General features: G+C 40.4%; 2 protein-coding genes across 6 annotated transcripts in view; one reads left to right on the top strand and one right to left on the bottom strand.

Annotated features, from left to right (window-relative positions):
• Window positions 1–31: 31 nt before the first annotated feature.
• Window positions 32–26565, bottom strand: BRAT1 (BRCA1 associated ATM activator 1). The gene is made up of 14 exons (XM_074201129.1): window positions 26455–26565; window positions 25991–26134; window positions 25432–25586; window positions 14819–14966; window positions 7376–7748; window positions 6936–7055; window positions 5496–5587; window positions 4646–4764; window positions 4371–4557; window positions 3342–3415; window positions 2303–2405; window positions 1956–2054; window positions 1398–1573; window positions 32–1125 (listed from the first exon to the last, which is right to left on the bottom strand). The coding sequence occupies exons 2-14, from the start codon at window positions 26115–26117 to the stop codon at window positions 388–390; spliced, it is 2511 nt and encodes an 836-aa protein (XP_074057230.1). The 5' UTR covers window positions 26118–26134; window positions 26455–26565; the 3' UTR covers window positions 32–387.
• Window positions 25989–27834, top strand: part of IQCE (IQ motif containing E) — a 101881-nt gene continuing 100035 nt past the window's right edge. For 2 of the 5 annotated variants that reach the window (XM_074201139.1, XM_074201133.1), the window contains exon 1: window positions 25991–26089. The gene's annotated coding sequence lies outside the window, so the exon portion shown is untranslated. Of the gene's footprint in view, window positions 26090–26496; window positions 26660–27834 lie in introns of those variants that run through there. The other 3 variants (XM_074201135.1, XM_074201136.1, XM_074201134.1) reach the window with 3 other exon arrangements.

Genomic DNA, 27834 nt, shown 5'->3' with positions numbered 1-27834 from the left:
ACTCATCTCAAAACAAACTACACAGTCACCATAATTTTCAAATAAAATTTATTTTGTTTAAAAAATAAAGACATTTCTTTACCTGTGAAATCTAAAGATATTATAGTTTGGAATTTGCTCTGTTTGTGTGTTCACCTGCCACCTTTGTTAATCCTCACTGTCCTATGGTTTGCCTTCTTCAGGTAGGCTTCAAGTTACAGCCTGATTAAAGCAGGACCTTCAGATAACTCATGTGCAAGGACAGGCTGCTGAGCCTACTCTTGGCCATAGGGTCTCAAGTAAACACTATTGTCCTGGAGACCTCGAGGTGGTGTTCTGCTCCCCACCCTTGCATATCCTCCAAGGGAGGCTGCTTCTCAACTTTAGGACGTGCTATTTCCTACTGGGTTAGTAGCAGTCAACTTCGTTTTCTTCCAGGATTCCTACAGTCGCCAGCATATCCTGCAGGAGGGACTGAGGACTTTTCTCAATATGATCACTACTCTTAGCTAATGTCCCCTGAAGTCCCTCCAAATCTACTGACCTTAAGACCTCAAGCACATCATCAGGCTCTTGGCAATCAACCCTGTCTGCAAGCCCACTGGACTGATCCTGGTCCCTCACCCTCCACTTCCTTAGAGTTGATTCCAACCAAGCAGTGTTCTGAGTTCCTAAGGATGGGGGGCAAGCTTCCCCGCTCCCCTGCAGGCTGCCATGGTGAGCCAGTTTGGCCTTCAGATACAGGAGGATATCACAGGACTTACGGGCCACTGGCCTGTCACAGTCACACAAGGCGCTCAATATAAACTCAAACAGTTTCACACGGCAGAGCATCTGCAGTGACTCAGTGAGCAGGGTAGACTGAGTCACTGAGGACATTTCCACAGCATAAGGGCACTCAGTCCCATGCTGCCCAAGGGTCTGAATGAGAAAGACCAAAGCAAGTTCTAATCCCTGCACTCTGACCTCCCAATCTAAGTCACAACTCACAACCTGGAGCACTTTGGTTACAAACTGCTCCTTATCCTTTGACACATCTGTGTGACCTTCCCTCAGCCATTCAGTGAAAACCTGGATCACAGCCCTCCGAGGGAAGCCTTCTGAGTCAGTGGAGAGGATTTCTAGAAGTTCCAAGAACAGGCTTTTCTAGAGAAAGCAAATAACAAGGAGTGAGAAGGGCAAATGGGAGACTTAGGCCTGATATGGAATTGGATAGATTACAGAATTTTAACTTAATGTTAAACCTCTTTGGTGCTGAACCACTCAGTTTGCCTCAAAGTAGTGAAAATGAACTGCTCTTGGGTTAAGTTTTGCTGCCAGAATGTACTATCTATTGCCAGTTAAGTTTGATAACAAAAAACTATAAACAAATGACATTCACCTAAGGTGGAGAAGCAAGGTTTCCTTCTGTCTCCTACCTTTTCATCGTTTTTGCTCTTGGTACCAATGGGGTTTGAACACAGGCCACTGCTGGACAACTGCCCCATGGCAGTCACGGCGCTTGCTCGGACGTAACTTTCTGGGTCTCGGAGGAGATCCTCTGCAAGCTCTGGAACCTCCGAAGAGAGGAGAGCTTGTCTGAATCCAGCCCACCCTGGAGATATACATCCAGTCACAAAAACAAAGTTTAATGGTCTACCCAGCTACACAGTTCTCAAAACAAATACCTCTCAGTCCTATTAATTCTCAGCTGACAGCCCCACCCCACCACCCCCACCACCCCCAGAGAGCTACCCTGCTCCATCCTGCATCTAACCACTAAGGACTGGCCAGACACCCAAAGAGCAGCTGCACCCCTCCAAATGCTGAGCTGGATGGAGTGAAGACTTCAGTTTAGGGCTTCTGCCCCACACCCTCGAAGGGGTTTGTTTTGACTGGAGACCAGCTGGTATGCAATACAGCCTTGTTTGGGCCAAATGTTCTGTAAGGTAGCCCTTCTCAGGCACTGTAAGCTGCAATTTCCCTTTGATACTCACCTCCCCAGTGTTTCATTAGGTGGGTGAGGAATTCCAGAGCTGAGTCCCTTACCTCCCAGCAAGGGCTACACAGACGCTTCTGCAGTATTGGGAAGAGATCTGTCCAAAATGAAAGGAAGGACACACAAATCAAGAGTCAGGCTGGAGTTCCTGGCTCCTGAGCCAATAGCCACATCTTCCTCTTTTTAATGCCATCGCATACATAAGTCTTGAGTGTCCCTAGCCAATTATGCTTAATGGAGAATTCAGACGGGGGTGGGACAAGCCTACCAAAGATCAGTCACTCATCAAACCACTCAGTAGTTGTGGTTCCTTCTCAATTTACACCACTAGCGACTGTTAGTTACCTCTAAGGAAATGCTGGGTTTGTGGGCAGAGATCACTGGAGGTAGAGGTTTTGAACATACTCAGCAGCCATTTGAGTGTGGCCTGAAATGCCTTCTTCAGAACCTGGAATAGGGCAAAGAATGTCTGTAAAACTCAGAGGGGGTGCTGTTCTTCCAGCCTAGTCATGAGTTAATGTTGCTTCTTTAGTATATTACACAATAGGTTCTCAGTAAGAGTTTAAGGATAGGTTGGGTTCCCTTCTCTAGCAGTTGGAGTTGAGGTTTTAGAACCAAGGAAAGGCAAGGCCAAGGGCTAGCATGTACTTTGCTAACAAAAAATGGAGCACTTTCTTGCACTGGCAGGTGGCTCTAATGCTTGCCTTCTCACTAAAAACCAGGTGAGGACAGAATAGCCTGGGGTGATGACTAATTGCTGACTGAGTTCAGTTTAACTTATTTCTATAAGTGCTCTAAGTCTAGAACTTACAAACCTCATGGAGTCATCATTTAACCACTCAGGTGTCCCCATCTGTGAAACAAAGGAGTTAAGCTCTAAGATGAACTGTAGGGGACCCTCCAAGGGTACAAGGCCCCCATCTTATCACTACCACTGAGTGACTCCATGACACAAGCCCTGGCATGGCAATCTTGTGCAATCCAGAATGAACCTTTAAGAAGTAATGTTACAAAGACCAAAGACTATTACCTTTAATTTAAAAAAAAAAACCATTATCTTATGTAATTTGCTATCTCTTATACTTTATTTTTCTTCCTTAAGGATATGATTTCTTTCTCATCACATTCAACTTAGATCAATGTATAGCATGGAAACAATGTAAAGACTAACACATTGCCTTCTGTGGGGGGGTGGAGGGAGGGAAGCAAGATTAGGGGAAAAATTGTAAAATTCAAAATAAATAAATAAAATTTAAAAAAATAAATAGAAAAAATGATGTTACTGGAAGCATACTCTGTAAGAGCAGGTTGTACTATGATTGTAATGAATTTTCATTAGAAAATATTGCTTTCTTTTCTCTTTCTAGCTCCATTCTGTACTTACTGTAGGACTAGAGTCTGGACTCTTGAGGTAAACCAGAAGAATCTCAATTACTCGTCTTACCAATACACTGGGGCCTAAAACAGAGAAATGAGTATAAGATACAACAATAATAACTGTTCATGTTTATTCTTTAGTATTCTGAAGTATACACAGTGACTCAATCTATTAGAGTGAGGAGGAATGGGAATTCAGGGAAGACTTGCATGAACTTTGCATGAACATTGTGCACCCTAACAGCAACATGGAGGTGATGATCAACCTTGATGGACTCGCTCATTCTATCACTGCAACAAACAGGGACAATTTGGGACTGTCTGCGATGGAGAATACCATCTGTATCCAGAGAAACAACTGTGGAGTTTGAACAAAGACCAAGGACTATTACTTTAAATTTAGGAAAAAAAACCTGATTACCTTATTGTCTGATCTTGCTATCTCTTATACTTTATGTTTCTTCCTTAAGGATATGATTTCTCTCTCATCACAGGATCAATGTATACCATGGAAACAATGTAAAGACTGATAAATTGCCTTCTGTGGGGGTGGGGGAGGGAAGTAAGATTAGGGGAAAAATTTTAAAACTCAAAATAAATAAAATCTTTAATTTAAAAAAAATCTATTAGAGTGAGAAGAAGCCTTCTGTAACGTATATCTAATCTTTTCAGGAAAAAATATATTAAATAATGGAAGCCCATAATAAATTGCCAGTACAGTACTCTTTCTACCACACCAATTATAAACTCACCAAACCAGTATCATCAAGAGACTCTATATCAGACTAGTAAATTTGAGTCTTAAGGGGAAAGCTACTGCACACATATCAAACTAAACAGAGTTCAATTTCTTAAGATTACAAACAACAGAAAGAAAAAAAAGATTTTTTTTTAAATGAGGTTGCCCAGAGTTCACTTTGCAGGGAAGAGAAAAAAAACTAAAAAGTTAGATTTGGACTTCACTCACCAAAGATACAGTTCTGTGGAGCTCAATCAACACACTCATCTTTTATAATGAAAGAGAAATCTCACTTACTTGTGCCTTGAGAAAGGGTCCCCAGGAAATCAAGTGCTGATCGCTGAACTCTGAAGCAACCAATCAAGATCCCACAAAGCCTATCTCCAACACTAGAGGCTGGGGTAACCAGACCACTACAGAACTGCAAAACTGTTATTACAGCATTGAGCAAAGGGACATGTGGCCAATCTACCAGTAAGTGGCTCTGAAAGACAAAGAAGAGAGACTAAATGTCAGGGCATTCATTAGCAAGGGTGAATTTCATTATAAGCAAGTTCCCTATGTTCCCATACCAGAGGTTGCAGCTCTTCCAGATGGGCCAGAGTCTGACACAAGAGACCAGAACATGATGATTTAGAGGAGAGAAGGATATCTTTGATCACAGAATCATTCACAGGTTCATCCAGCAAACCTTGAAAGACAGAAAAGAACTGTTTCAAAAAGGCAATGAAGACTATAGAAAGAGCAATATTCATGAAAGAGGAAAAAGTCATTGAAGAAGTCACAAAATTCTCTATGCCTTCCCAATACCAGGGATAATCAACCAGGACTAGATTACATTCCAAGAAGCTCCAAATATGCCTCAAAAATCATCACTGCTCAAGAATCACAGCTAGGATGCTAATTATGAAGCCAGAAGTTAACTTTTCATAAGCAAAATAAATCAAATTGTTTAAATGTCAATTGAGCCAGAAGATCCAAGAACTAGACCCATTAGATCCAGGTACAGTTCAAGAATTTTAAAATGACCAGCTGTATAAGGACCAAAAACCTATCAATCATTTGAACAATGAAGGCTGTCCATCTTATTAAATCAAATGGGATTGATGTTACTTTAACATCAAAGTATGATAACAGTGACCTTGGAAGTACCTTCACCTGTCAAAGATAGACATTTGAGTCACTTACTATAAACTCTTGTCTTATTCAATAATATCTTTATTGAAAGACAAATCTTTCAATGATGTACCAATAACAAGTGGAGAGTATATATGTGTATATGTCAGAACTATTACTGGCCTTCATTCCCACTGTTACATATACACAGTTAACCAATATATTTTCTAATTAAATCTTCCACATTGCCCTCCTGGGCCCATATAACCTTAATTTTCTCAGCCTTGCCTTGTCAAGACAGCATACCTGAAGATCCAGGAGGCTGAGAGGCAGCTTGCAAAACACAAGCTAGTGGCTGAAGCAGGATAGTAAAAGCCTGAGTCCTTAATGTCTGTGGACTTAAAAAAATAAAAAGAAAGAAAGAAAAAGAAAGAAAATATATTTCCTTTCTAAACATTAAAACAGCATTCCAATAATCCACAGAATAATAAAACTGAAAAGAACCTCAGTCATCTGTTTCTTCATTCTGCCTCTATGAAACTAAATATCTAAACTATCCTAAGACTGATGAGTATCTAGTCTATTTTTAAAGGCTTTTGGGGACAGTAAAGTCACAACGTCTATTGGTAGCCTATTCATGTATTCAGTTATGCTTTCGAGTCAAAAAGCTTTTCCTTAAGTTCACACTCTTCAAATAACAGCCTTTCATATATTTGAAGATAGTTATTCCTTAGCTTCATCATCTCTATGCTAACCATTCAAACTCCCCACAGAAGGTTTACTTTCCATCCCTTTGGTCATTTCTGGGGTTGTTCTATCAATCCTCCCTTGTTTGAACATGGCAAAATCAAGGGATGGAATAGGGATGGGGTTACAGCAATGATTTTATTGATATAAGGAATTTCCCAGATAAGGAAACTCCTTCTAGCAATGTAGGTTAGAACTTTCTTTGCAACTTATGATCTTAGAGAAATGACTATATCACTAAATCTAAGTGTCTCTTCCTAGGCTGCACTGTTGACAAAAATCAAGCTGAAAATAAAGAATAAATTTTCTAAGCCATTCTAGAAGATGGGACATTTTGTCATTTTTCCAAACTCTGGTCTCTAACCAAGCAGGTCTTGGGGTTCCTAGATTCTTGTGGTCTTATACCACTTCCCTGTCTGATCTGATCTTCTCTACCCAACTAAAACTGTCCCAGTCATTCAGATTCATCCTGAATAACTTTTCCATAAAACATTCTCATTCTTTACCAACCACAGTGACTTCTCCTCTGAACTTCTGCAATATGTATTTTACCAACCATAGTGACTTCTCCTCTGAACTTCTGCAATATGTATTTTCATTACCATTTAAAATAACTTAAATAAGGGGTGGCTAGGTGGCACAGTGGATAGAGCACAGGCCCTGAAGGCAGGAGTACCTGAGTTCAAATCTGGCCTCAGACACTTAATAAATACCTAGCTGTGTGACCATGGGCAAGCCACTTAACCCCATTGCCTTTCAAAAAGAAAAACCTAAAAAAACCCCTAAAATAACTCAAATAACAATCTAATAAAATAACAGCCCAATAAAATAATATCTTACCTTGCTATTTAAATTTTCTTTTCCTAATGACTTATTTTTCCCAACCAGCTTCTCAAGGGGAAGGTATATGTTTTAGACTTCTTTCAGGTACTTAATAAATATTATTTAAATATTCTTGATTGATCAAATGATCCAATAACATAATACAGAATTCCATACCAGTCCTTGAGATTTAGAATGCCTAAAGCCAAGGGTCCTGCTTGGGTTGGGCTTAGACGGTTCAGGGCCCGTGTTGACAAAATCCAAAGATTGCATTCCGGATGGCTGAACACAGGAGAGCTGCAAAGACAGAGAACCAAGGAAAGGCAGTAACATCCGGCCCTACACAGAGATCCCGTGAATGTAGAAGTGGCACTGTCAAACCCCTCTGTATTTTTATCCCTGTTTACTTCAGCACACATACTTTCTTTGATACTGGGGATGCTATTTTTTTTAACATTTTGTTTATAATCTATGCCTTTAGTTCCTTTTTCATTAAAAGCGATGTTCTCAGGGCAAGCTCTCTCATTCTGCAGCCTGCCACAAAACATATCTACAAGGGATTATTCTTTAGTAATGATTTAGCCAGAGTGAAACAATCGTACTCTTTATAACTTTACCGTGCCATACTAAGGAAGAGATCCACCAGTGAATGTGCAGCCATGAGAGGTTCTTTCTCCAGGAGTGATCCCACAAGTGGATTCATCTGCATCCAAAGGACTTCAGTCCATGAGTCATGGCAACGTCCAAACAATGTTGTCAATACATTCAATGCCTGTGTGATCTCAGGAACAGTCCCTGAGCGGAGGGATTCTTCTATGTGTCCTACAATCATCTGAGCACACACTGGCCAGTCCCAGTCCTGGGTACTTAGGGGCATGGCTCTCCTGGAATGCATGGTGAATCCTAGGATGTGCACAAGCAGCTGACTAGCTGCTGAAGCAATAAACAGGCTGGGATCTCCTTGTAAGGAGAAGATCACATCAATAGCACCTAGTAAAAGTAGAGAAAAGAGAAAGACAATTCAATTACCAAATTACAGTTAAAATTTTGTATTATATATAAATTTAATTCAACAAGCCTTTAAAAGAAAAAAAAAAGATGAACCATGTATAGAGCTGGAAGAGATACCAGTTTAAAAACGAAGACAGAAAGCATTTATTCAGCACCACTCTGTGCCAGACCCCAGACTGAGCACTTTTCAAATATAATCTCATTTGACCTTCACAACAATCCTAAGGGGCAGCTGCCATTATGCTGCTCATTTTATAGTTGAGGAAACTGAGGCAGACTGCAATCACCCAGTAGTTCAATCTGAGGCTAGACTGAACTTAGGTCCTTACTGACTCCTGATCCAGTGCTCCATCACAGCACTGAGTTTTCTCAAAATGTACAGTCTCTGGCTTCACTGAGTTTACAGTCTAAGTTTGGCAAGATGATTTTAAGAAAGAGAACTATAACAATTACTCCAGATTAAAAACAATAGATATGACTGCCATCTATTACTTCTTCAAAAATCAGAATATAGGAATTTCCTCTGTCAACACCCACTAACTACCCAGGGTGGAAGTCCCCTTTCTCAGTTCCTCTTGGCTGGATCTGTTAACCAGAACTGCAGTATAGGACAATAAAACTTCCAGTTTACATGTGTTCCTGCTCTCTGCATATGGTGTGTCACTGTAAGGCTATACCTTTTCTTACTCCAATGAATTTCCTCTCCTTGAGCACTGGATTGCTCCATATGTTGCAGACAAATCCAGGCAGACCCATTCCCATTGTCTTCAGATCTCTGTCTCTCCCTAACCTGACCTGGCTTGAACAAATGATTCCCTGTGACTTTTTAGTATATCACATCAGGATTAGATCTCTTGCTTTTAGGGGACTTACATTTTTAGTTGTTATGTTATTTTTGTTTGTGAGGAGTTTGCTTGATTGTTTCCTGCTACTCAGCTATATTTACTCTGCCTCTCATTTTCATTTTTAATAATAGTGTTTAAAGCATCTTAGAGGCAATATTGTTGAAGTGCTGAGTTTAACATCACGAAAACCTCAGTTCAAATCTTGCCTCTTACACTTAACAGTAGAGTGATCCTGAACAAGTTTCACACAATAAGGAAGGAATTATCTACTAAGTCATAGTTTCCATAAATAGGTACTTGGAAGGCTACACCTATATAATGTTACTGAATGTAATAAAAGATCTTTAAAATATGTGTCTATTGATTCAATCTCTTTGGATTGTAAACTTGTACCTGGAGACAAAGTATACCTAGGCAAAGATAACTTGTCAATTGCTCTCACAGTATAAGGTAGCTAATACCATTTGTGATCTTTTAAAAACTATAATTATCTTGCATGTTGTTTCTTCAATTAGAATTTGAGCTCACTGAGGGTGAAGAAAATTTTTCACACCTTTCTTTAAATTCCCAGCATTTATCACAGTACTTGGAAAAAACATTTAATAAAACCTTGTTGATTTCTCAACACTGTGTCAGATCCAACATGGAACCTCTTCAGAGTACATGATCGGGTCCTGTTGTTCTCCCCACTTCCTAACTTCCCTGCTACTTTTGCAGATATCACCATCCTCCCAGTCACCCAAAATAGCAGCCTAGGTGACATTCTGATTCTTCACTTTTTCACCTTCCACAACTCATAGACTCCTAATCATCTCATACTTGGGCCATTCTGATTAGTTTCCCTGACTTAAGCCGTCCTCCTACTCCACTCCATTCTACACCCAGTTGTCAAAGTGATCCTCCTAAAGTGCATGTTGGACAATATCACTCATTTATAATCAATAAACTGCAGCTCCTTATTGCCTCAAGGATCCAATATAAACCTTCTGGGCTTTTCATGTCCTTTGGAATCTGCCTCCCTCCTACATTTCCTGTCTTCTTATCCCTTTCTCTTCAGCCCTTCATCCTATCACCTGCCACTCTCCTGCATCTGTGGATTTTCTCTGGTTGACCCATAGCCCTGGAATTCTTTTCCTCCTCATCTTTACCTTCTGCCTTCCCTTTCAAGGCTCAATTAAAATCCTATCTTTTCAAGTAGCTTTTCTTGATTCCTTTTAATGCTAGTACCTTCCTTCTGGATTGATTTCCAAACGAACCTGTCTAAATTTATTTGTTTGCATGCTGTTTCTCCTCCATTTAGTCTGTAAGTTCCTTGATGGCAAGGTTTATTTCTGCCCTTCTTTGTATCTCCAATGCTTAAGATTGTACTTGGCACAAAAGGTGGTGTTTAATTTGTCTTTTCTATTTTTGCATGTGACACATTAGGGACTGAGATGTCAGAATTAAAATGTGGTAGCTCCACTAGCATTGATGAAGAAAACCAGTGTTACAGAACTGGTGATATTTTCCCCCCAATCTGATATGCTCCTTTCAGTTTCTTTTATAGCTTAACTGTATGCCAAACTTCTGCAAACTCATTTTTTGCCTCTACATCTAAGTGTTATATGAAGTATATTGTTCATGATCTTTTACTTGCTTTTTCCAAGAGGTCTTACAAGTGGGTTTATACTCTAAAATTATATTGTGCTTGGCTGCTACATCTCACCATTTGAAAAGAAGATAAAAGTATTTGCTGATTGGGTTGATTTCTTTCCTCTTTTGGTCTACTTGCTATACCAACTGCTTTACATGACTTGAATTTCTGTAGGAAATGGTGATAATCTATGCTATGTCTGATCCTTTCTTTTCCATTTTTTACAACATTTAATAATTTGTCAAACTAGGTCAGGATGGAACTGTTCTATTTGCACAATAGATCTTCTCATCTTTTCTATTTTTTATTTTTATTTTTTTAGGTTTTTGCAAGGCAAATAGGGTTAAGTGGCTTGCCCAAGGCCACACAGCTAGGTAATTATTAAGTGTCTGAGACTGGATTTGAACCCAGGTACTCCTGACTCCAGGGCTGGTGCTTTATCCACTGCGCCACCTAGCCGCCCCTTCTTCTCATCTTTTCTTCAAATTTTGTACAGACTATTATCTTGGACCTAACAAGGCTGATGCATCTATATTTCAGGTAATGTTTACAATCAGGTAATTCAGAAATGTCTGTCACCTCACTGACAGTGGTTTTCTGTTTGTTAAGATAGCCAATTTCACTTTTTTGTTAATTCTGACTCTCAAAAGAAGAAAAAAGGATCAAAACAAGTTGGACTCTGAGCAGGTCTAGAGAGTACAGAAAAAAAGCATTTTCTTTGCTTTTTCATTCCTTTAGTTCTGTCTTGTCAAAGGCTAACAATGTGGGATAAGATTTTGCATATTTCTTTGATAGTTTAGTTCATAATAAAAATATATACTTCCACTGATAGTTAAGTTCTTAATGTTTTAAACATGCTTTCAAACTGTTCATAGTATGTACGGATAAATCTTCTGTGTGGCTTTTAAGTCCTTGGCTTCTCCTATGTCAACCTCTGCACAACTTTCCAATATATTTTTCTCTTCTCTCCCTTATGCCCACTTTTGCACTGAAGTCACCAAATATTAATATATATGCTGATATGAAAGCCTGGATATGAAGATGGTTGTAGAATTTCTCTGTCATCGGATATTTTAGGGGGCGGAGCCAAGATGGCAACAAGAAAGGATCGAGTCTTAGGCGATCTCTGATAAAACTCATAAGCTAAGGACTCTAACTAAACTTTCCAGAGACAGAACTCACAGAGGGACCCAATGAGGCAGTTCTCCTACTCAAGGTAACCTGGAAAAGAGCAGAAAGGCTCTGCTTCTCGGGGTCTGAGGGGCGGCCTGCCCGCCAGAGTGAAAGAGCTTCAGCCTCCAGGAGGCAGCCCCAGGGCGCTGGGAGCTGTGGCTCACAGCAGCGGGGGAGTTTCCTGACCTACACCCCGGGTAGCACTGGGCATAACTTGAGGACTCAGCGGGGGACCTCTGCCAGAGCAAGCATGTGAAGCCCAGCCCTCAGGCCACACAGCAAGCAGCAGTCATGGCAGCCCAGATCCAGAAACTGGAAGCAGGCAGAGCCTAAGCAGGAGCCCCCAGGGTATAAGTGCTAAGCCCCGTGGCAGAGGGGGGAGCTTATGGTCATTCACAGATCAGGAGGGAGGACAGAGCCTCACACACTGAGATCCTTGTGGGGGGGGGTGTCCCACTAATACTCAAAAGCTCAGGAAGCACCCCAAAACCAGGCACAGGCTGGAGAAATGAGTAAGCAGAGAAAAAAGAGGAACACCATTGAAAAATACTTTGCCTGTGATCCCAAGAAGGATCAAAACACTCAGTCTGAAGATGAGGAAGCACAAGTTCCTGCATCTAAAGACTCCAAGAAAAACAGAAATTGGGCTCAGGCTATAACAGAGCTCAAAAAAGACTTTGAAAATCAAATGAGGGAGATAGAAGAAAAACTGGGAAAAGAAATCAGGAAGATGCAGGAAAAACATGAAAATGAAGTCAGCAGCTTAGTCAAGGAGATCCAAAAAAATGCTGAAGAAAATAACATGCTAAAACCCAGCTTAGGTCAAATGGATAAAACAGTTTAAAATGTTATTGAGGAGAAGAATGTTTTAATAAGCAGAATTGGCCAGATGGAAAAGGAGATAAGAAAGTTCTCTGAGGAAAACAAATCCTTCAGACAAAGAATAGAACTGAGGGAGATTGCTGATTTTACAAGAAATCAGGACACAATACTTCAAAACCAAAAGAATGAAAAATTAGAAGAAAATGTGAAACATCTCATTGAAAAACAACTAATATGGAAAACAGATTTAGGAAAGATAATTTTTTTTAGGTTTATTTTTTCTAGGTAATGGGGTTAAGTGGCTTGCCCAAGGCCACACAGCTAGGTAATTATCAAATGTCTGAGACCGGATTTGAACCCAGGTACTCCTGGCTCCAGGGCCGGTGCTTTATCCACTGCACCACCTAGCCACCCCTAGGAAAGATAATTTAAAAATTATTAGAATACCTGAAAGTCATGATCAGGAAAAGAGCCTTGACATCATTTTCAAAGAATTACTACAGGAAAATTGCCCTGATATCCTAGAAGCAGAGGGCAAAATAGAAATGGAGAGAATCCACCGATCTCCCCAAGAAAGAGATCCCAAAAAAACAACCCCCAGGAATATTATAGCCAAGTTCCAGAACTCCCAAGTCAAAGAGAAAATATTACAAGCAGCCAGAAGGACACAATTCAAATATCATGGAGCTGCAGGCAGGATCACACAGGACATAGCAGCAACTACCTTGAAAGCTCGTAGGGTTTAGAATATAATATTCTAGAAGGCAAAAGAGCTTAGAATGCAACTGAGAATCAACTACCCAGCAAAACTGAACATTATCTTCCAGGGAAAAAGATGGACTTTCAATGAACCAGGGGAATTTCAAATGTTCCTGTTGGAATGGCCAGAGCTGAACAGAAGGTTTGATCTTCAAATACAGGACTCAGGTGAAGCATAGAGAGTGGAGAAGGGGAAAATATGAGGGACTTAATGATGATAAACTGCATGTATTCCTGTATAGAAAAATGATACTGATAATACTCATATGAACCTTCTCATTTCATAGAGCAGGTAGAAGGAGCTTTTATAGATGAAGCACAGGAGAGAGCTGAGTTTGAAGATATAATGTGGTGTAAAATGAAGTCAATAGATAAAAGGGAAATGTAATGGGAGAAAGAAAAAGGAGAGGAGGAATAGGCTAAGATATTTCATTTAATAAGATTTTTCTTTATTACAATGAGCTGTTGCAATGATATGGAAGGGGGAAGGCAAGGGGGAATGAGGGAATCTTCGCTCTCATCAGAGGTGGCTAGGAGAGGAAACAGCACAGATACTCAATGGGGTATAGGCATCTGAAGTAAGGAGAGAAGGGGGATGGGGGAAAGGGGGGGATGTGAGTGATGGAGGAGAGGATGGACCATGGGGGGAGAGTGATCAGATATAACACATTTTCTTTTTTACTTCTTGCAAGGGGCTGGGATTGGATGGCCTGTCCGGTTCCATAGGGGCAGGTGGGTGCTGGGCCTAAGGGGTAGTTAGGGGGGCTTGGGGCCTCTTGGCCCCAGGACCAGAGATCTGTCAGCTGTGCCACTCAGCTACCCTACAGCAGATTCAGAGTGAAAGGAGAGAGAAAATATAGTACATGGCAGTGGAGAAGTATGAATGGAGGGAGTTGCAATCAGCAATGGCAATGGTGGAAAAATATGGAAGTAACTTTTGTGATGGACTTATCCTAAAGAAGGTGATCCACTCATGATAGAGCTGGTGGTGCTGGAACACAGACTGAAGAACATTTATTATTATTATTATTATTTTTCTGGGGGGGGGGATTGCAGGGCAAATGGGGCTGGGTGGCCTGCCTGGGGCCGCATACCTGGGTGATTGTTGGGTATCTGAGGCCGGATTTGGACCTGGATGCTCCTGGCTCAAGGGCCAGTGTTCTGTCCGCCACCCAGCCACCCCTACTATTATTATTACTATTTTATTTTATTTTATTTTGGGGTCTTTTTTTTTGGTTTTTGCAGGGTAATGGGGTTGGGGTGGCTTGCATAGGGTCACACAGCTGGGTGACTATTACGTATATGGAGCTAGATTTGAGCTTGGGTGCTCCAGGCTCCAGGGCTGGTGCTCCGTCCACTGTGCCATCTGGCCATACCTAAAAATTACTATTTTTTTCTCTCCCCTTTACTTTATCGCTCATGCAGGTCTATATTTTTTGGGGGGAGGGGGTATTATGTTTACTCTTAAACAAGAATATTTTATTAATGTATAAAAAAAATTGTTTGTACAAAATAAGAATACATTTAAAAAAATAAAATAAAATGGCTATTCAGTTAGAAAGTCTATGATATACTAATTCATAGTAAGATATTAAAAGTTCCTAAGGCTTAACGGATCACTCCTTTCCAAAGTTTCTTTATATTATCAGAAGACCTTATTTTTGCCTGTAAGGACAAATATCTAATGGAAAAATTACAGCTATTAAGAACAGGCTTTCTCTGAACTGAGAAAGGGGACCTGAGAAATCCCCGGCACTCTCATATAACTACAGGGCCACATAACTGCTTCCTGAGAGGCAGGAGGTATTGGTACTCACCACAATCACCCAGGAACTGTACAGCTTTTTCGTGTTGCACCATGCTGCCCACACCCTGGATCCAGCCGCTGCGCACAGACGGGTCCTCCCAGGCTGGTCTGCCCAGAGGCCCCACTTCACTGAAAAGGCTGAGCAACACCTCCCCCTGCTGACTCAAAAAAAACAAAACAACAAAACCAAAAAACATGAGGATCTGCCAGCAACATTTTTTAGTTGAGAGAATAATAGCTGACATTTATATAACATTTTAAGGTTTGCAAAATGTTTCTAACACAATTTCTCATTTTTGTATCATAATATCTTGTTGCTTAAATCCAATCTGTGAACTTTTTCTAGATACTGTGATTTGGATGTTGTAATAAAGGTGCCTGCCACTGAGAAAATCACTCTTATCTTTTCATATGCCTGAGTAGAAATCCACATGTTCAAGACAGTATTTTTTTCTCCAAGAAGTCTTAGTAAAAGTAGCCCCATTAGTGTTCTCTTTACCTTAAAGAAAAGGCAGCAAGTTTTTGGAGAAGAAACCCTTCAGACTACCATAACTACAAAGAAACTATTACCTAATTAACTTTCCTAAAGTACAATTGTAATATCAAGTCCATTGACCCAGAACTTTCAATGGCTCTTCACTGCTTAATGGACAAGTATAGACCACTATGTCTTTATTCCTCTTCTTAACTAGTTATCTTTTTACTCACTCTGCTTGCTTAACCTTCAGCCTAGTCCCTATGTCCCAATTCGATACAACATTTACTAACAACTTATTTATGATACTGGGATAACAAAGATAAAAAAGGACAGTGCTTGCCCTCAAAGAAAGTTTTTTAAAAGTAGAGGAATGAGACATGAATGTTTTAAAACTGCTAAGTATATAGGAGCAGTCAAACAGAGAGACCTGTCTTCAAGGTCTAGGAAAATACTTCTAATTTAGGGAAAAGACAGCAGGGTGCACTCCACACAAAAGTGGCACCTTATCTGGACCTCAAAGGCAGGGAACGATGTCAACAGATAAAGATGGGGAACAGTAAGTATGCTTCAAAGAGGCAAGAGAAGGCAGGATAAATGTGAAGAATGAGTTATCCAGTTCAGCTGAAGCCTAAAACATAAAAGGAACTACAAGAAAAAAAACTGAAGTGATACACTGAAGTCCATGTGGAGGGTGGCCCTGAGTGCAAGGGTGAGGAGTTTATATTTTACTTGATAAGAGAGAACAATAGCCTCCACCTCCCAAGGCTGTTGTGAGAATTAAATGAGCTAATAATTGCAAAGTGCTTTTTACCATGATGCCTGGCACACAGAAGGAACTATTCAGATACTAGTTATTACTACTACACCTCCTACCCATGCCTATACCTCCTCTCCTTCATAAAGAAGAAATGAATAGGGGTTGGCTAGGTGGTGCAGTGGATAGAGCACTGGCCTTGGAGTCAGGAGTACCTGAGTTCAAATCCAGCCTCAGACACCTAATAATTACCTAGCCATGTGGCCTTGGGCAAGCCACTTAACCCCATTGCCTTGCAAATACAAAAAAAAAAAAAAAAGAAATGAATATAAGGTCTGTGAATCAAAGAATAAAAGTCTAGAGAAGACAAAAAGGAAAGAGAAAAATTAAGAGACTAAGGAAAAGAAATCCTTTTTGGGGAAAAAAAAGATGAAAAACAAAACAATCTGAAGTGAAGGGGACAAAGGGGGATTTAACTTGACTTCCTATTTGAGAAGGAAAAAAGAGAGAACAAAGTTAATTATTCATTGTGTGCTTCTATGGAAATTATGCTGTCAGACAAAAGATAAAAATTTACAAAAGGAAAGTACATTCATGGTGACAGGTACCACAGACAACAAACCAATGTCAATATTAAAAGTTATAAAGCTCCTAACAACACTGTAGCCCCAGATGACCTTTTCCAGTCTTAGTCCACTTCAGAGGTCTCCACCAAGGCTCTGGTGCAACCCATTAGATATCTGCTCTGGTCTGCACCCATCGTCTCTCCATCTCCCATCTCAGTTCTGGAACTAGGTCTCCATCTCTTAAACCCCAGGTCCCATCAAAATACAACTCTAACACAACCTCCTGAACTGCATGTTGGCTGGTGCCAGCCTTTCTCTCTCTAGCATATCTCTATGTATGTACATACTGTGCCCCTGATAAAATCTAACTTGCATCATTTCACCTCTGTCCCTGTCCCCCTGGGGCCTAACGTGACAAATGCTTACCAACTGACTGAAGTCAGTGAGTCTAGTCTACAAGCATTTGTCAAGTACAGGCCAGACGCCAGGCGCTGAGTCTGGGAGGTGCAATCAGAGAGGATTGTTCACAAGGGAGCAGGGAACAACTAAACAAACAGAGGCTCTTCAGGCTCTGCTCAGAGGAAAGTCTCCAACATTCAAGGAACTGAGGAGAAGTTCTTGTAGAAGGTTGGATCTGAGCTGAGACTTGCAGGGAATTAGGGTAGCAGAGGGGAGGAGCGTGAGGGCAGCCAGCGAAGAGGAATGGAGCCAGGATACGTGACAGCAGGGAAGCCAGTGCCACTGGAGCATATCATACTACTGCTGCTAATAACAACAATAATATTAATGATAGTATTTATATGGCACTTTAAGGTTTGGAAAATACTTTACATTACAAATTTTAGCTTATTTTATCCTAACAAACTTATGAGGTAAATACTATTAATAGCCCTATTTTACAAAGGAGAAAAATTAGGCAGATTAAATGATTTGCCCAGGATCACCTAGGTAATAAATAAGTACTTGGGGACACATATGAATTCAAGTCTCTCTGACTCTAGATCCAGAATTCTATTCAGAGCCATCTAGTTATAGCACACATGGAGGAGTATAAGACTGGAGAAGAAGAGGCCGGGTTACCTTTAAAAGCCAAACAGAGGATTTAACATGTTAATCAAAAGCAAAAAAAGGGTCTAAGAAATACCAAAATTCTTTGCGGTGGCAAAGAACTGGAAACTAGGTAGTTACTCAATGACTGATGAATGGTTAGAAAAACTATGGTATATGTAATATTCTTTTTTCTTTTTTTTTTCTTTTTGCAAGGCAATGGGGTTAAGTGGCTTGCCCAAGGCCACACAGTTAGGTAATTATTAAGTGTCTGAGGCTGGATTTGAACTCAGGTACTCCTGACTCCACTGCGCCACCTAGCCATCCCCTAATATTATTTTTCAATAAGAAAATGATAAATATGAGAAATTCTGAAAAAATTAGATGTAAACTGACAATGAGATTAAGCAAAACAAACAAGAAAACCCAATATATTCAATGATTAACAATGTAAATGGAAAGATCACTAAATGGAAGCCAAGCTCTGAGTCACTGAGACAATCAGCAACAGTCCTGGAAAACAAATAATCTTTCCCTCAAAATGAGAGAGAATAGCGTGTGTTAGGAGGAGAAGACTACCAGGCAGAATGTTAATATTCCACATCAAAAGTCACCCACCTAATTTGCTTAATTGTATTTATGTGCCCAAAAAGAGGTTTCAGTCTGAAAGAAGGGGAAATTTGTTGCAAAGGAGGTTGTGATTTAAAGGCAAAATATACCAATTTTTTTTTTTAACGAATATCAGGGGAGGCACAGCCAAGATGAAAAAATAAAGGCAGGGACTCACCTGAGTCTCACGTTAAATAATGACTACAAATAATTTTAGAAAAGCAGAACCCATGGAGTAGCTAGGTGGTACAGTGGAAAGAGCACCGGCCCTGGAGTCAGGAGAACCTGAGTTCAAATCTGACCTTAGACACTTAATAGTTTGGCTAATGGCAAGTCATTTTAACCCCATTGCCTTGCCAAAAAAAAACAAAACACAGCAGAACCCACAAAAAGACAGAGTGAAACAATTTTCCAGCCTAATATAATTTAGCAAATTATCAGGAAAGGTGTATCACACCAGGGTGAGAGAGGAGTGCAGCGCAGCATAGGCTGTGTCAGTGTAGACCAGGCCCCAGAAAGCCAGGGTCTCAGGCAACTGAATCAGTAGGATCTCTCAGTTCAGAGATGGTGAGGGGATCAGACAATGGGTCAGGAGGAGATTTACAGGGGGTCCCTTTGCTGGCACCAGAGGACTCTGTTGCATTGCCTAAACTTGGATCTGGGTCACAATCCCAGGTCTTAGTCCCAGTGTGAGGTAGAGCAACACAAGCAGAGCATGCAGCCAGAGGAGAGCAGGGACCCTGGTCACAATTCCAAGGTTGAAAAGATTGCTAGTGGTAGCTCACAAACCTGTGCATGGTATAGGAGAGTAGTAAACACACATCTCCCTAGATCAGACCACTTTAGAAGTGGTCCTCAGAATGACCTTTGAAAATAACTGCACAAAAAACCTGAGGCTTGGGACAGTGCCCCCTCCACTGGGAAGGCAGAACTCCATTTTCACATAGATTAAAAGTCAAGAAAAAAGGCTGGAAAATAACCAAACAACCAAAAAAATTCTAACCATAGAAAATTACAATGGTGACAAGGAAGAACAAAACACACTCAAAAGAAGACAACAAAGTCAAAATCCCTCTTTCCAAAGCTTCAAAGAAAAACATGAATTGGTCTCAAGTTCAAAAAGGATTTTCAAAATCAAGTAAGAGACGCAAAAGGAAAAACTTGGTAGGAGAAATAAGAGTGACGCAAGAAAATCATGAAAAAGAGTCAACAACTTGGTAAAGGAGGCATAAAGACATACTGAAGAAAACAACACATTAAAAACCAGAATAGGTCAAATGGTAATAGAGGCACAAAAATCAAATGAAAACAATAATGCCTTGAAAAGTAGAACTGGCCAAATGGAAAAGCTGGTACAAAAGTTCACTGAAAGGGTGGCTAGGCGGCACAGTGGATAGAGCACTAGACCTGGAGTCAGGAGTACAGGAGTTCAAATGCAGCCTCAGACACTTAATAATTACCTAACTGGGTAGCCTTGGGCAAGCCACTTGACCTCATTTGCCTTGCAAAAAAACCCCCCCAAAACCTTAAAAAAAAGGTTCATGGAATAAATTAATTACTTAAAAGTAAGAATTGGACAAGTGGAAGCTAATGACTTCATGAGACACCAAGAAACAAACAAAATCAAAAGAATGGAAAAAATAGAAGAAAATGTGAAATTTCTCACTGTAAAATAGATCCAGGTGGAATAATTTAAGAATATTGGACAAACTGAAAGTTGTGTTCAAAAAAGGAGTCTAGACCTCATCTTTGAGGAAATTATCAACAAAAAGCATTTTAATAATCTAGAACAAATAATCTAGAACCAGAGGATAAAATAAAACTGGAAAGAATCGACCTATCATCCCAAAATTAAAACTTACAGGAAAAATTAAGTCAAATTACAGACTCGCTGATCAAGGAGAAAATACTACAAGTAGGCAAAAACAAACAATTCAAATATTGTGGAGTCACAGTCAGGATAACACAAGATTTAGAAACTTCTACAATAAAGGATCAAAGGGCTTGGAATATGACATTCCGGATAGCAAAAGAGCTACGATTACTGCAAAGAATCATTTACTCAGTAAACCTGAATATAATCCTTCTGGGGGAAAATGGACATTCAAGACTTTCAAGCATTCCTGATGAAAAGATCAGAGAGTTGAATAGAAAATCTGACCTTCAAATACAAGATGCAAAAGAAGCATAAAATGCTAAACAAGAAATAGAAATCATAAGGAATTCAATAAGGTTAAACTGTTTATATTTCTATAAGGGAAAGGGATATTCATAACTCCTAAAGACTTTCTCATTATTAAAATAGTTAGAAAGAATATACATAGATAGAAAATAGAGGTGTTGTAGGTGATGGTATGCAACTGGGAAATTAGATAAGATTTTTAAAAAAGGATTATCAGCAGCACCTCACCTTCAGAGAAGTATATTCAAAGTTGTTACATTTCAAAGATTAAATATTCTTTTTAACTCTACTTTCAAACCTGATGGAATGTGAATGCAAACTGAAGTATACTATTTTCACTTTATTTTTTCATTATTTTTTGGTCTGTGTCACAGCATGATTAATACATGATTCCATATGGCTTACCTATATCAAAGTGCTTACCATATCAAAGAGGACTGAGGGGAGGGAAAGAAAGAAAACAGAAAATTTTGAACTTAAAATTTTAAAAAAATGAACATTAAAAATCATTTTTACATATAGTTGGTGAAAAATAAAAACACTTTTAAAAACTACTTTCTTAACCAGAAAGTCTTTTTTTCCAGATGAAATACAATGGTCCACACTTTTCTTGTGTACTATAATTTCTTTGAATACTACGAACTAGATAATTATATAGAATCTCCTGATAATTACTGGTGGTACTCCCCTAACTCTCTACCCTATGGAGTTTTTTTCCTGTCCCTCACATTTTTTTCTCCTTTCCTGTTTCTTGCTTTGTCACTCTTTTTTGTTTTCCCTTTCATGTAGACTTAAGACACCCAAAGGCACTATTTTTTCCAGTTGTGGTCTTAAGGACTAGAAAAATTACTGAGACCTATTTATGAGCTAGCGCAAAGTAACCACTTAATAAAATACTTATTGTAAGATGAGTGATTGATAGTCTATTCTGTTTTTATTTAAGACTTCTAGGGACAACTAGGTGGTGCAGTGGATAGAGCACTGGCTCTCAGTCAGAAGGAACTGAGTTCAAATCCAGTCTCAGACACTTAATAATTACCTAGCTGTATGACTTTGGGCAAATCACTTAACCCCACTGCTTTGCAAAGAAAAAAAGACTTATAACAGTGTACATTTCTCTGGTACTTTTAAGTTTACAAATTATTTTCCCCCCGACAAACTTTTGAGGTGGATAGGTTACTAATCCCATTCTATATGGAAACAGGTTCAAGTTGAATTTATTTGCCCAAAGTTCACACAACTTAATAGCTGGTAGGCCTGAGATTTAAAAAAAAAACCCAAACAAACCTTAAGTCTTTTCCCTAAACCTGAGGCCTAGCAGTCTAGCTTGTCCATTCAGAGAATCACTGCCTTGGAAGGGATTCAGAGCCTATTTAATCCAGCCCATGATTGAACAAGAGCTCCCTCTACATTTAAGTTTTGCTCAGTCCATTCCACTTTTGGGTAACTAATTGTAAAGGAATTTTATCTTATCATCAAGCCTAGATTTCTCTCTTTAAAGTATTCATCCCTTGTTTCTAGTTCTATCCTCTAGGGTCACAAAGTCTAATCCCAGTCAGTCATTAAAGTCAGTCCTTTAAATATTTGAAGATAGTTATCTTATGACCCCCTAAGCCTCCACATCTCCTTTTTTTTTAGATTTTTTTTGGTAAGGCAATGGGGTTAAGTGACTTGCCCAAGGCCACACAGCTAGGTAATTATTAAGTGTCTGAGGCCGGATTTGAACTCAGGTACTCCTGGACTCCAGGGCCAGTGCTCTATCCACTGCGCCATCTAGCCACCCCTCCATATCTTCAAATTAACTATCTTTAACTGATTCCTATGTAGTAGATCTCAAAGTCCTTCACTATCTTGGATGTTCCATTCTTATCAATCTCTAACTTATGGAAGTCCTTCCTATAATGTGGCCCCCAGAATTTAAGGCTACATTCCAGATGTGGTCTGACCAATACAGAATCCACTATTTTCCTAGTCCAGATATAGTATGAGACTGTATTTGATTCCTTGGATACCATAAAGCATTACTAATTTATATTGAGCTTGCACTCCACCAAAAACCCTAAAAATCTTTACAGATCAATCCTTCTCACCCCTCCACATCTTCAAATTAAATATCTTTAACTGATTCCTATGTAGTAGATCTCAAAGTCCTTCACTATCTTGGATGTTCCATTCTTATCAATCTCTAACTTATGGAAGTCCTTCCTATAATGTGGCCCCCAGAATTTAAGGCTACATTCCAGATGTGGTCTGACCAATACAGAATCCACTATTTTCCTAGTCCAGATATAGTATGAGACTGTATTTGATTCCTTGGATACCATAAAGCATTACTAATTTATATTGAGCTTGCACTCCACCAAAAACCCTAAAAATCTTTACAGATCAATCCTTCTCACCCCTCCACATCTTCAAATTAAATATCTTTAACTGATTCCTATGTAGTAGATCTCAAAGTTCTTCACTATCTTGGATGTTCCATTCTTATCAATCTCTAACTTATGGAAGTCCTTCCTATAATGTGGCCCCCAGAATTTAAGGCTACATTCCAGATGTGGTCTGACCAATACAGAATCCAGTATTTTCCTAGTCCAGATATAGTATGAGACTGTATTTGATTCCTTGGATACCATAAAGCATTACTAATTTATACTGAGCTTGCACTCCACCAAAACCCCTAAAAATCTTTACAGATCAACCCTTCTCTAACCACAACTTCTCAAACTTACACTGGTGAAAATGACTTTCTGAATCTCCGAGTAAGACTTATTGTGTATATTCCTATATTTCATCCCAATTGATCTGACCACTATTGTGGTCTGTTAAAAATCTTTTTGAATCCTGACTCTGTTTATTAGCCATCTATCTCAAGATTCATGTCATTTAGAATTTGATAAATGTGTCATTTATACCTTTATCAAAAACAATAGTAAAAATGTTAAATAGCATATGGCTTCCTAATACACTTTACTGGAGTATTCTCTACATGATGATATGTAACCAATAATGACTATTCTTTGGGTATAGCCATGTACTCAGGTCCAAATCCTCCTTCCAGTTTGTACTATTAGCTAGCTTAAATCTATAAAGCTTACAGTATTTCCCTAATCTGCCATTGGTCTGGAAACCAAATGACTTTTGTAAATTATTTATAAAATATCTATATAAAATATTGGAATTCTTTCTCTTGTTCTTAATTATTTTGTGGATGCCAATGTCATTACTGATGAATCCATCTTTAATTACCTCCCTAATCTCTAGAGACAGGATTAGGGACCAAATTATAATTTCATTAGAATACCAAATTCCCAAAGAGAAATCTCCCTCTCTAATGACACCAATATGGTACTGATACTTAAACCAAGAAGAGTTAAAACAGAGGAAGAAAATAGATCAATTTCCCTAATAAATATGGATATAAAAATTTCATAAAATATTAGCAAAGCAATTACAGCAAATTATCACTAGGATAATACACTATGATCAAGTAGGATCTGACCATATCAATAACAAACCTAACAAAAATCATATATCATTTCAATGGATGCTGAAAAAGTTTTTGACAAAATACAGCACCTATTCCTATTAAAAACTCTACAGAGTATGGGATTAAATGGTTTTTTTTCTTGTTTTGATTTGATTCTTCTTTTACAATATGATATGGATCTATCTTTTAGCATGGTTATACTATCAGGGGGAGGGAGGAGGAAAGGGAGGAAGAGAGAAAAATGTTTAACTCAAAATCTTGCAAAAAAGATTGTTGAAAACTACCATTCATATAGTTGGAAAAATAAATATCAAAAGAAAGAGAGAGAGAGAGAGAGAGAGAGAGAGAGAGAGAGAAATCTCCCTCTACTAATGCATCTGAGTTTAATTGATCTTCCCAGGTTCAAGTTCCCTAGGACTTACTGACTTCAAAGCTGGCCCTCTAGTCAAAAAATACATTTTATACCAAATATAATTATTTCATTTTGAAGAATGCAAATGTTAAATCATACCTCCTAGATTTTATATAATGGCTCAGCTGGTGTTCTAGGAAATCACGTGCTATTTATTTAACATTCTTATCAAGGAATTAGATAAAGGTATAGATGACATGTTGATCGAGTTTTAGATGACACAAAGCTATAATACTTTCACATAAATACTTTCACATAAAATCTTAACTCTAAAAGATTCATAAAAATCATCACAAATAAAGACTTTAAGTTGTGTAAGTGCGAATGTGCATAAGTGGGTGTACTTATAAATGTGTGTTGTATGACGATGATGATTTTTGTTCTTCAGTCTTAAAGAAGACCATGACATCAGAAAGGTGATGTCATGACAAGCACATGAATTGGATTTGAGTGGGGGGGGGGCAGTGGCTGTGCTAAGTCACCAGCTTCACTTTCTCCTCTGGAGCCATGTGGGTCCAGTGGCCAGATAAGAATTGGGATGACTGGAGATGGCCCTGTCATCGAGGCAATTCGGGTTAAGTGACTTGCCCATGGTCATACAGCTAGTTAAGCATCAAGTGTCCAAAGAAAAATTTGAACTCAGGGTGTCCCAAAAGTCTGAGTGTAGCTTTATGCTTTAAAACTGCACTCAGACCTTGGGAATATCTTGAGGATCAGAAAATAAAAGTAGACATATATTGCAAGTCAATGACCAGAATGCTGCTTTGGTCAATATAAGAAATTTTAAAAACTAGAGGTGGACCACGACCAGTGGTTTTGGTGGACCTCTGCTGGAGAACTTGCAGAAACACAAAAAAGACATGAACAAGAATTATGTAGAATAAAGACACGGATGGGCTGAAATCTGTGTCAATGGAAATTGCACACATACAATTAAGAAAATGGATTTACTTAGGTGAGTATGTATAATACACATATGGTTATACATATGCATATATGTATGCAGGTTAACAAATCCTCACCACCTGTCAGTCAAGCTGAATTTTACAAGCCATGACAACATTCAAGGATTCACCAACTAAACTCACCTGGAGATACTGAAAGCTGTTTTCATGGGCTGCAAATATTCCTGCAAGTCGTAGAGTAAAAGAGAGGATATTGGAACTCACATCCTGTACTTTCAGTACATGAAAGAGCAGTTCTGTCAGGCAGGGATTCTCCTGTAACACCAATAGACTAGACTCTGTGGAAGAAACAAGCATCAGAAAAGGATGATTTTTCCTTTACCTCTCATTTTAGAAAGGGAAATTATTTTGTATTCTCTTTTGCTATCATTCCCTCAATACATTTTCAACCTTGCTCTTCTAAAAAAGAAAAAAGTTGATCCATATTCGTAATAATCGTTCGCCATAAACAGAGGCTTCTCTTTAATCTTAATTAAAATTAGAATTCCAAATGGAAACAACTCTATTTAGACATCCAATTTGCCCTCTCTCTCCCTTGGAATCTGTTGGAAAGCTTGGTGGATAGCGCATCCATCTATCCAGACATGTGGAGCACTGTTGAGTCATCATGTACCATGTCACAATTCTCTAAATACATCCATCAGCCTATGGGCAAACAGGGAGCAAACACGACCACAATTACCTGCTTCAGTTACTGTTTTAAACCAGTCTAGTAGTTTTTCCAAACAGGTATCATCAGCTACAAACTGCTTTGGGTCTACCAAAACTGCACAGACAGAAGGTAGGAGCCGGGAACATTCAATGTCCATAGTGAATCCAGTGGGTCCTGTCAATGAAATGTGGAAAAAACAACACTTAGACCAATAATGAAGGCCCAGCGCAGGGCCGGCAGAAGCCAGTGCGGCGGCGGCCCTTGGAGGGGCAGGGCTCGGCTCGGCGCGCCGGGCCCCGCGCGAGGCTCCTCGTTACTTTCTGTTTCGGAGGGCGAGGGGGCGGCGGCGGCGGCCCGGGCTGCCCCCGGCTCGGGGCCCGGCCGCGCCGCGCCGCGCCTGGGGTTGGGAGACGCCGCGGCCCGCGGCGCGCGCGGGGAGGAGGCCCCGGGCCGGCCCGGCGCCCGCAGCGCGCAGCCCACCCCCGGCGCCTCACCGGCTCGGCCGCCCTCCGCTGCTCGGCGCCGCGCCCGGGCAGAAGGGGCGCGAAGGCTCCGGGCGCCAGGCTCTCCGGGGCGCGATGCGGCGGCCGCGCGGCGGGCGGGGCTGCGTCTCCGCGAGCGGCTGGCGCGACGTCAGGCGGGGCCGGGCTGCGCCAACCGAATCCTCCCAGCGCCCAGGGAGCCGCGGCCGGAGCGCAGGTGGCCGCGGGGTGGAAGCCGTCCGGGGCCCGGGGCCCGGCGCTCCACGCCCAAGCGGGGGAGCGAGGAGCTGGGCCTGGGGCGGCGTGGCCACGATGCCGGCCGGGCCGGGCCAGCACCCGCGCCTGGGCGGGGACTCCGAGGCGGGGGGCGGGCTACGCCACGTGTAGGGAAATCTCTTCTGGTAGCAAGACAGAATGGAGGTCGCTTTGAAACTTCCCTCTCTCCTGATCTCTGGGGCCAAACAGGACGAGGCGCATCCTTCACAGGAGGCGACCTTGGGCGATAGCTTCCTCTTCTCCCCCCTCCAGGGTAGACATCCCCAGCCGATCCTCGAGGATCACACATTTAGAGTTCAAGGACTTCAATGCCTCCTTTTCGTAGATGAGGAAACTGAGTCCCCTCCAAAGTTGAACCGACTTTGCCCAAGGTCATCTAACCGAAGAGCGGCCGAGGGGGTCCCGAGTCAGACACTTCCCATCTCAGTGCCCTCCTTAAATCAGGGCTCAGCACCGAGCGCCGCACTGCGGGCGCGCCTCCTCTGCCGGGGAAGGCAGGATGGCAAGGCCACCATCCTCTCCCCACCCCTGGAAACTCTGCCCCTCCTCATGAAGCTTCAGATCTGACTCATATTGAGCTTGGAATTCAAAACTCCCAGAGCTTTTTTTCAGAACCGCTATCTAACTGTGCCTTTTTTTTTTGTACTCAAGTGTAAGACTTTACATTCATCCCTAATGCATTTAATTTTATTAGATTTAGCCTAATGCTTGGTCTGGCACTATCCTTTGAGGTCCTTGCTCTGTCAACTTGTACAAGATATGCTCATGTCGGCTGCAAATTTGATGAGCATCTCATCTGTGCTTTTATCAAAATTGATGAAAATATTAAACAGGGCCAGGTACAGATGGCTTTAGTTTTGTAGTCAGTAGATCTGAATCAGAATCTAGATTGCACCCCTTGTATGATCATGAGTAACTCACTCAACTTCATTTAAGTCAGTTTTCCTACCATAAAATGATCATAACACTTGCCCGTCTTTCACCTTCATATAGTTTATGAAGAAAATGCTTTCATTTGTTTCATAGTTTGCCTTTTTATCATGGAGACCAATGGGAAAAAAATTCTAGAGAACCAAAGTATTTTTTCAGTCTACCAGTTGAATGGGTTTAAGTTGT

Source organism: Macrotis lagotis, chromosome X (genome assembly GCF_037893015.1).
Source record: "Macrotis lagotis isolate mMagLag1 chromosome X, bilby.v1.9.chrom.fasta, whole genome shotgun sequence".
In the NCBI taxonomy this organism is placed as follows: domain Eukaryota; kingdom Metazoa; phylum Chordata; class Mammalia; order Peramelemorphia; family Peramelidae; genus Macrotis; species Macrotis lagotis.
The sequence above is the reverse complement of the archived record's forward strand: the minus strand, read 5'-3'. Positions and strand labels throughout refer to the sequence as shown.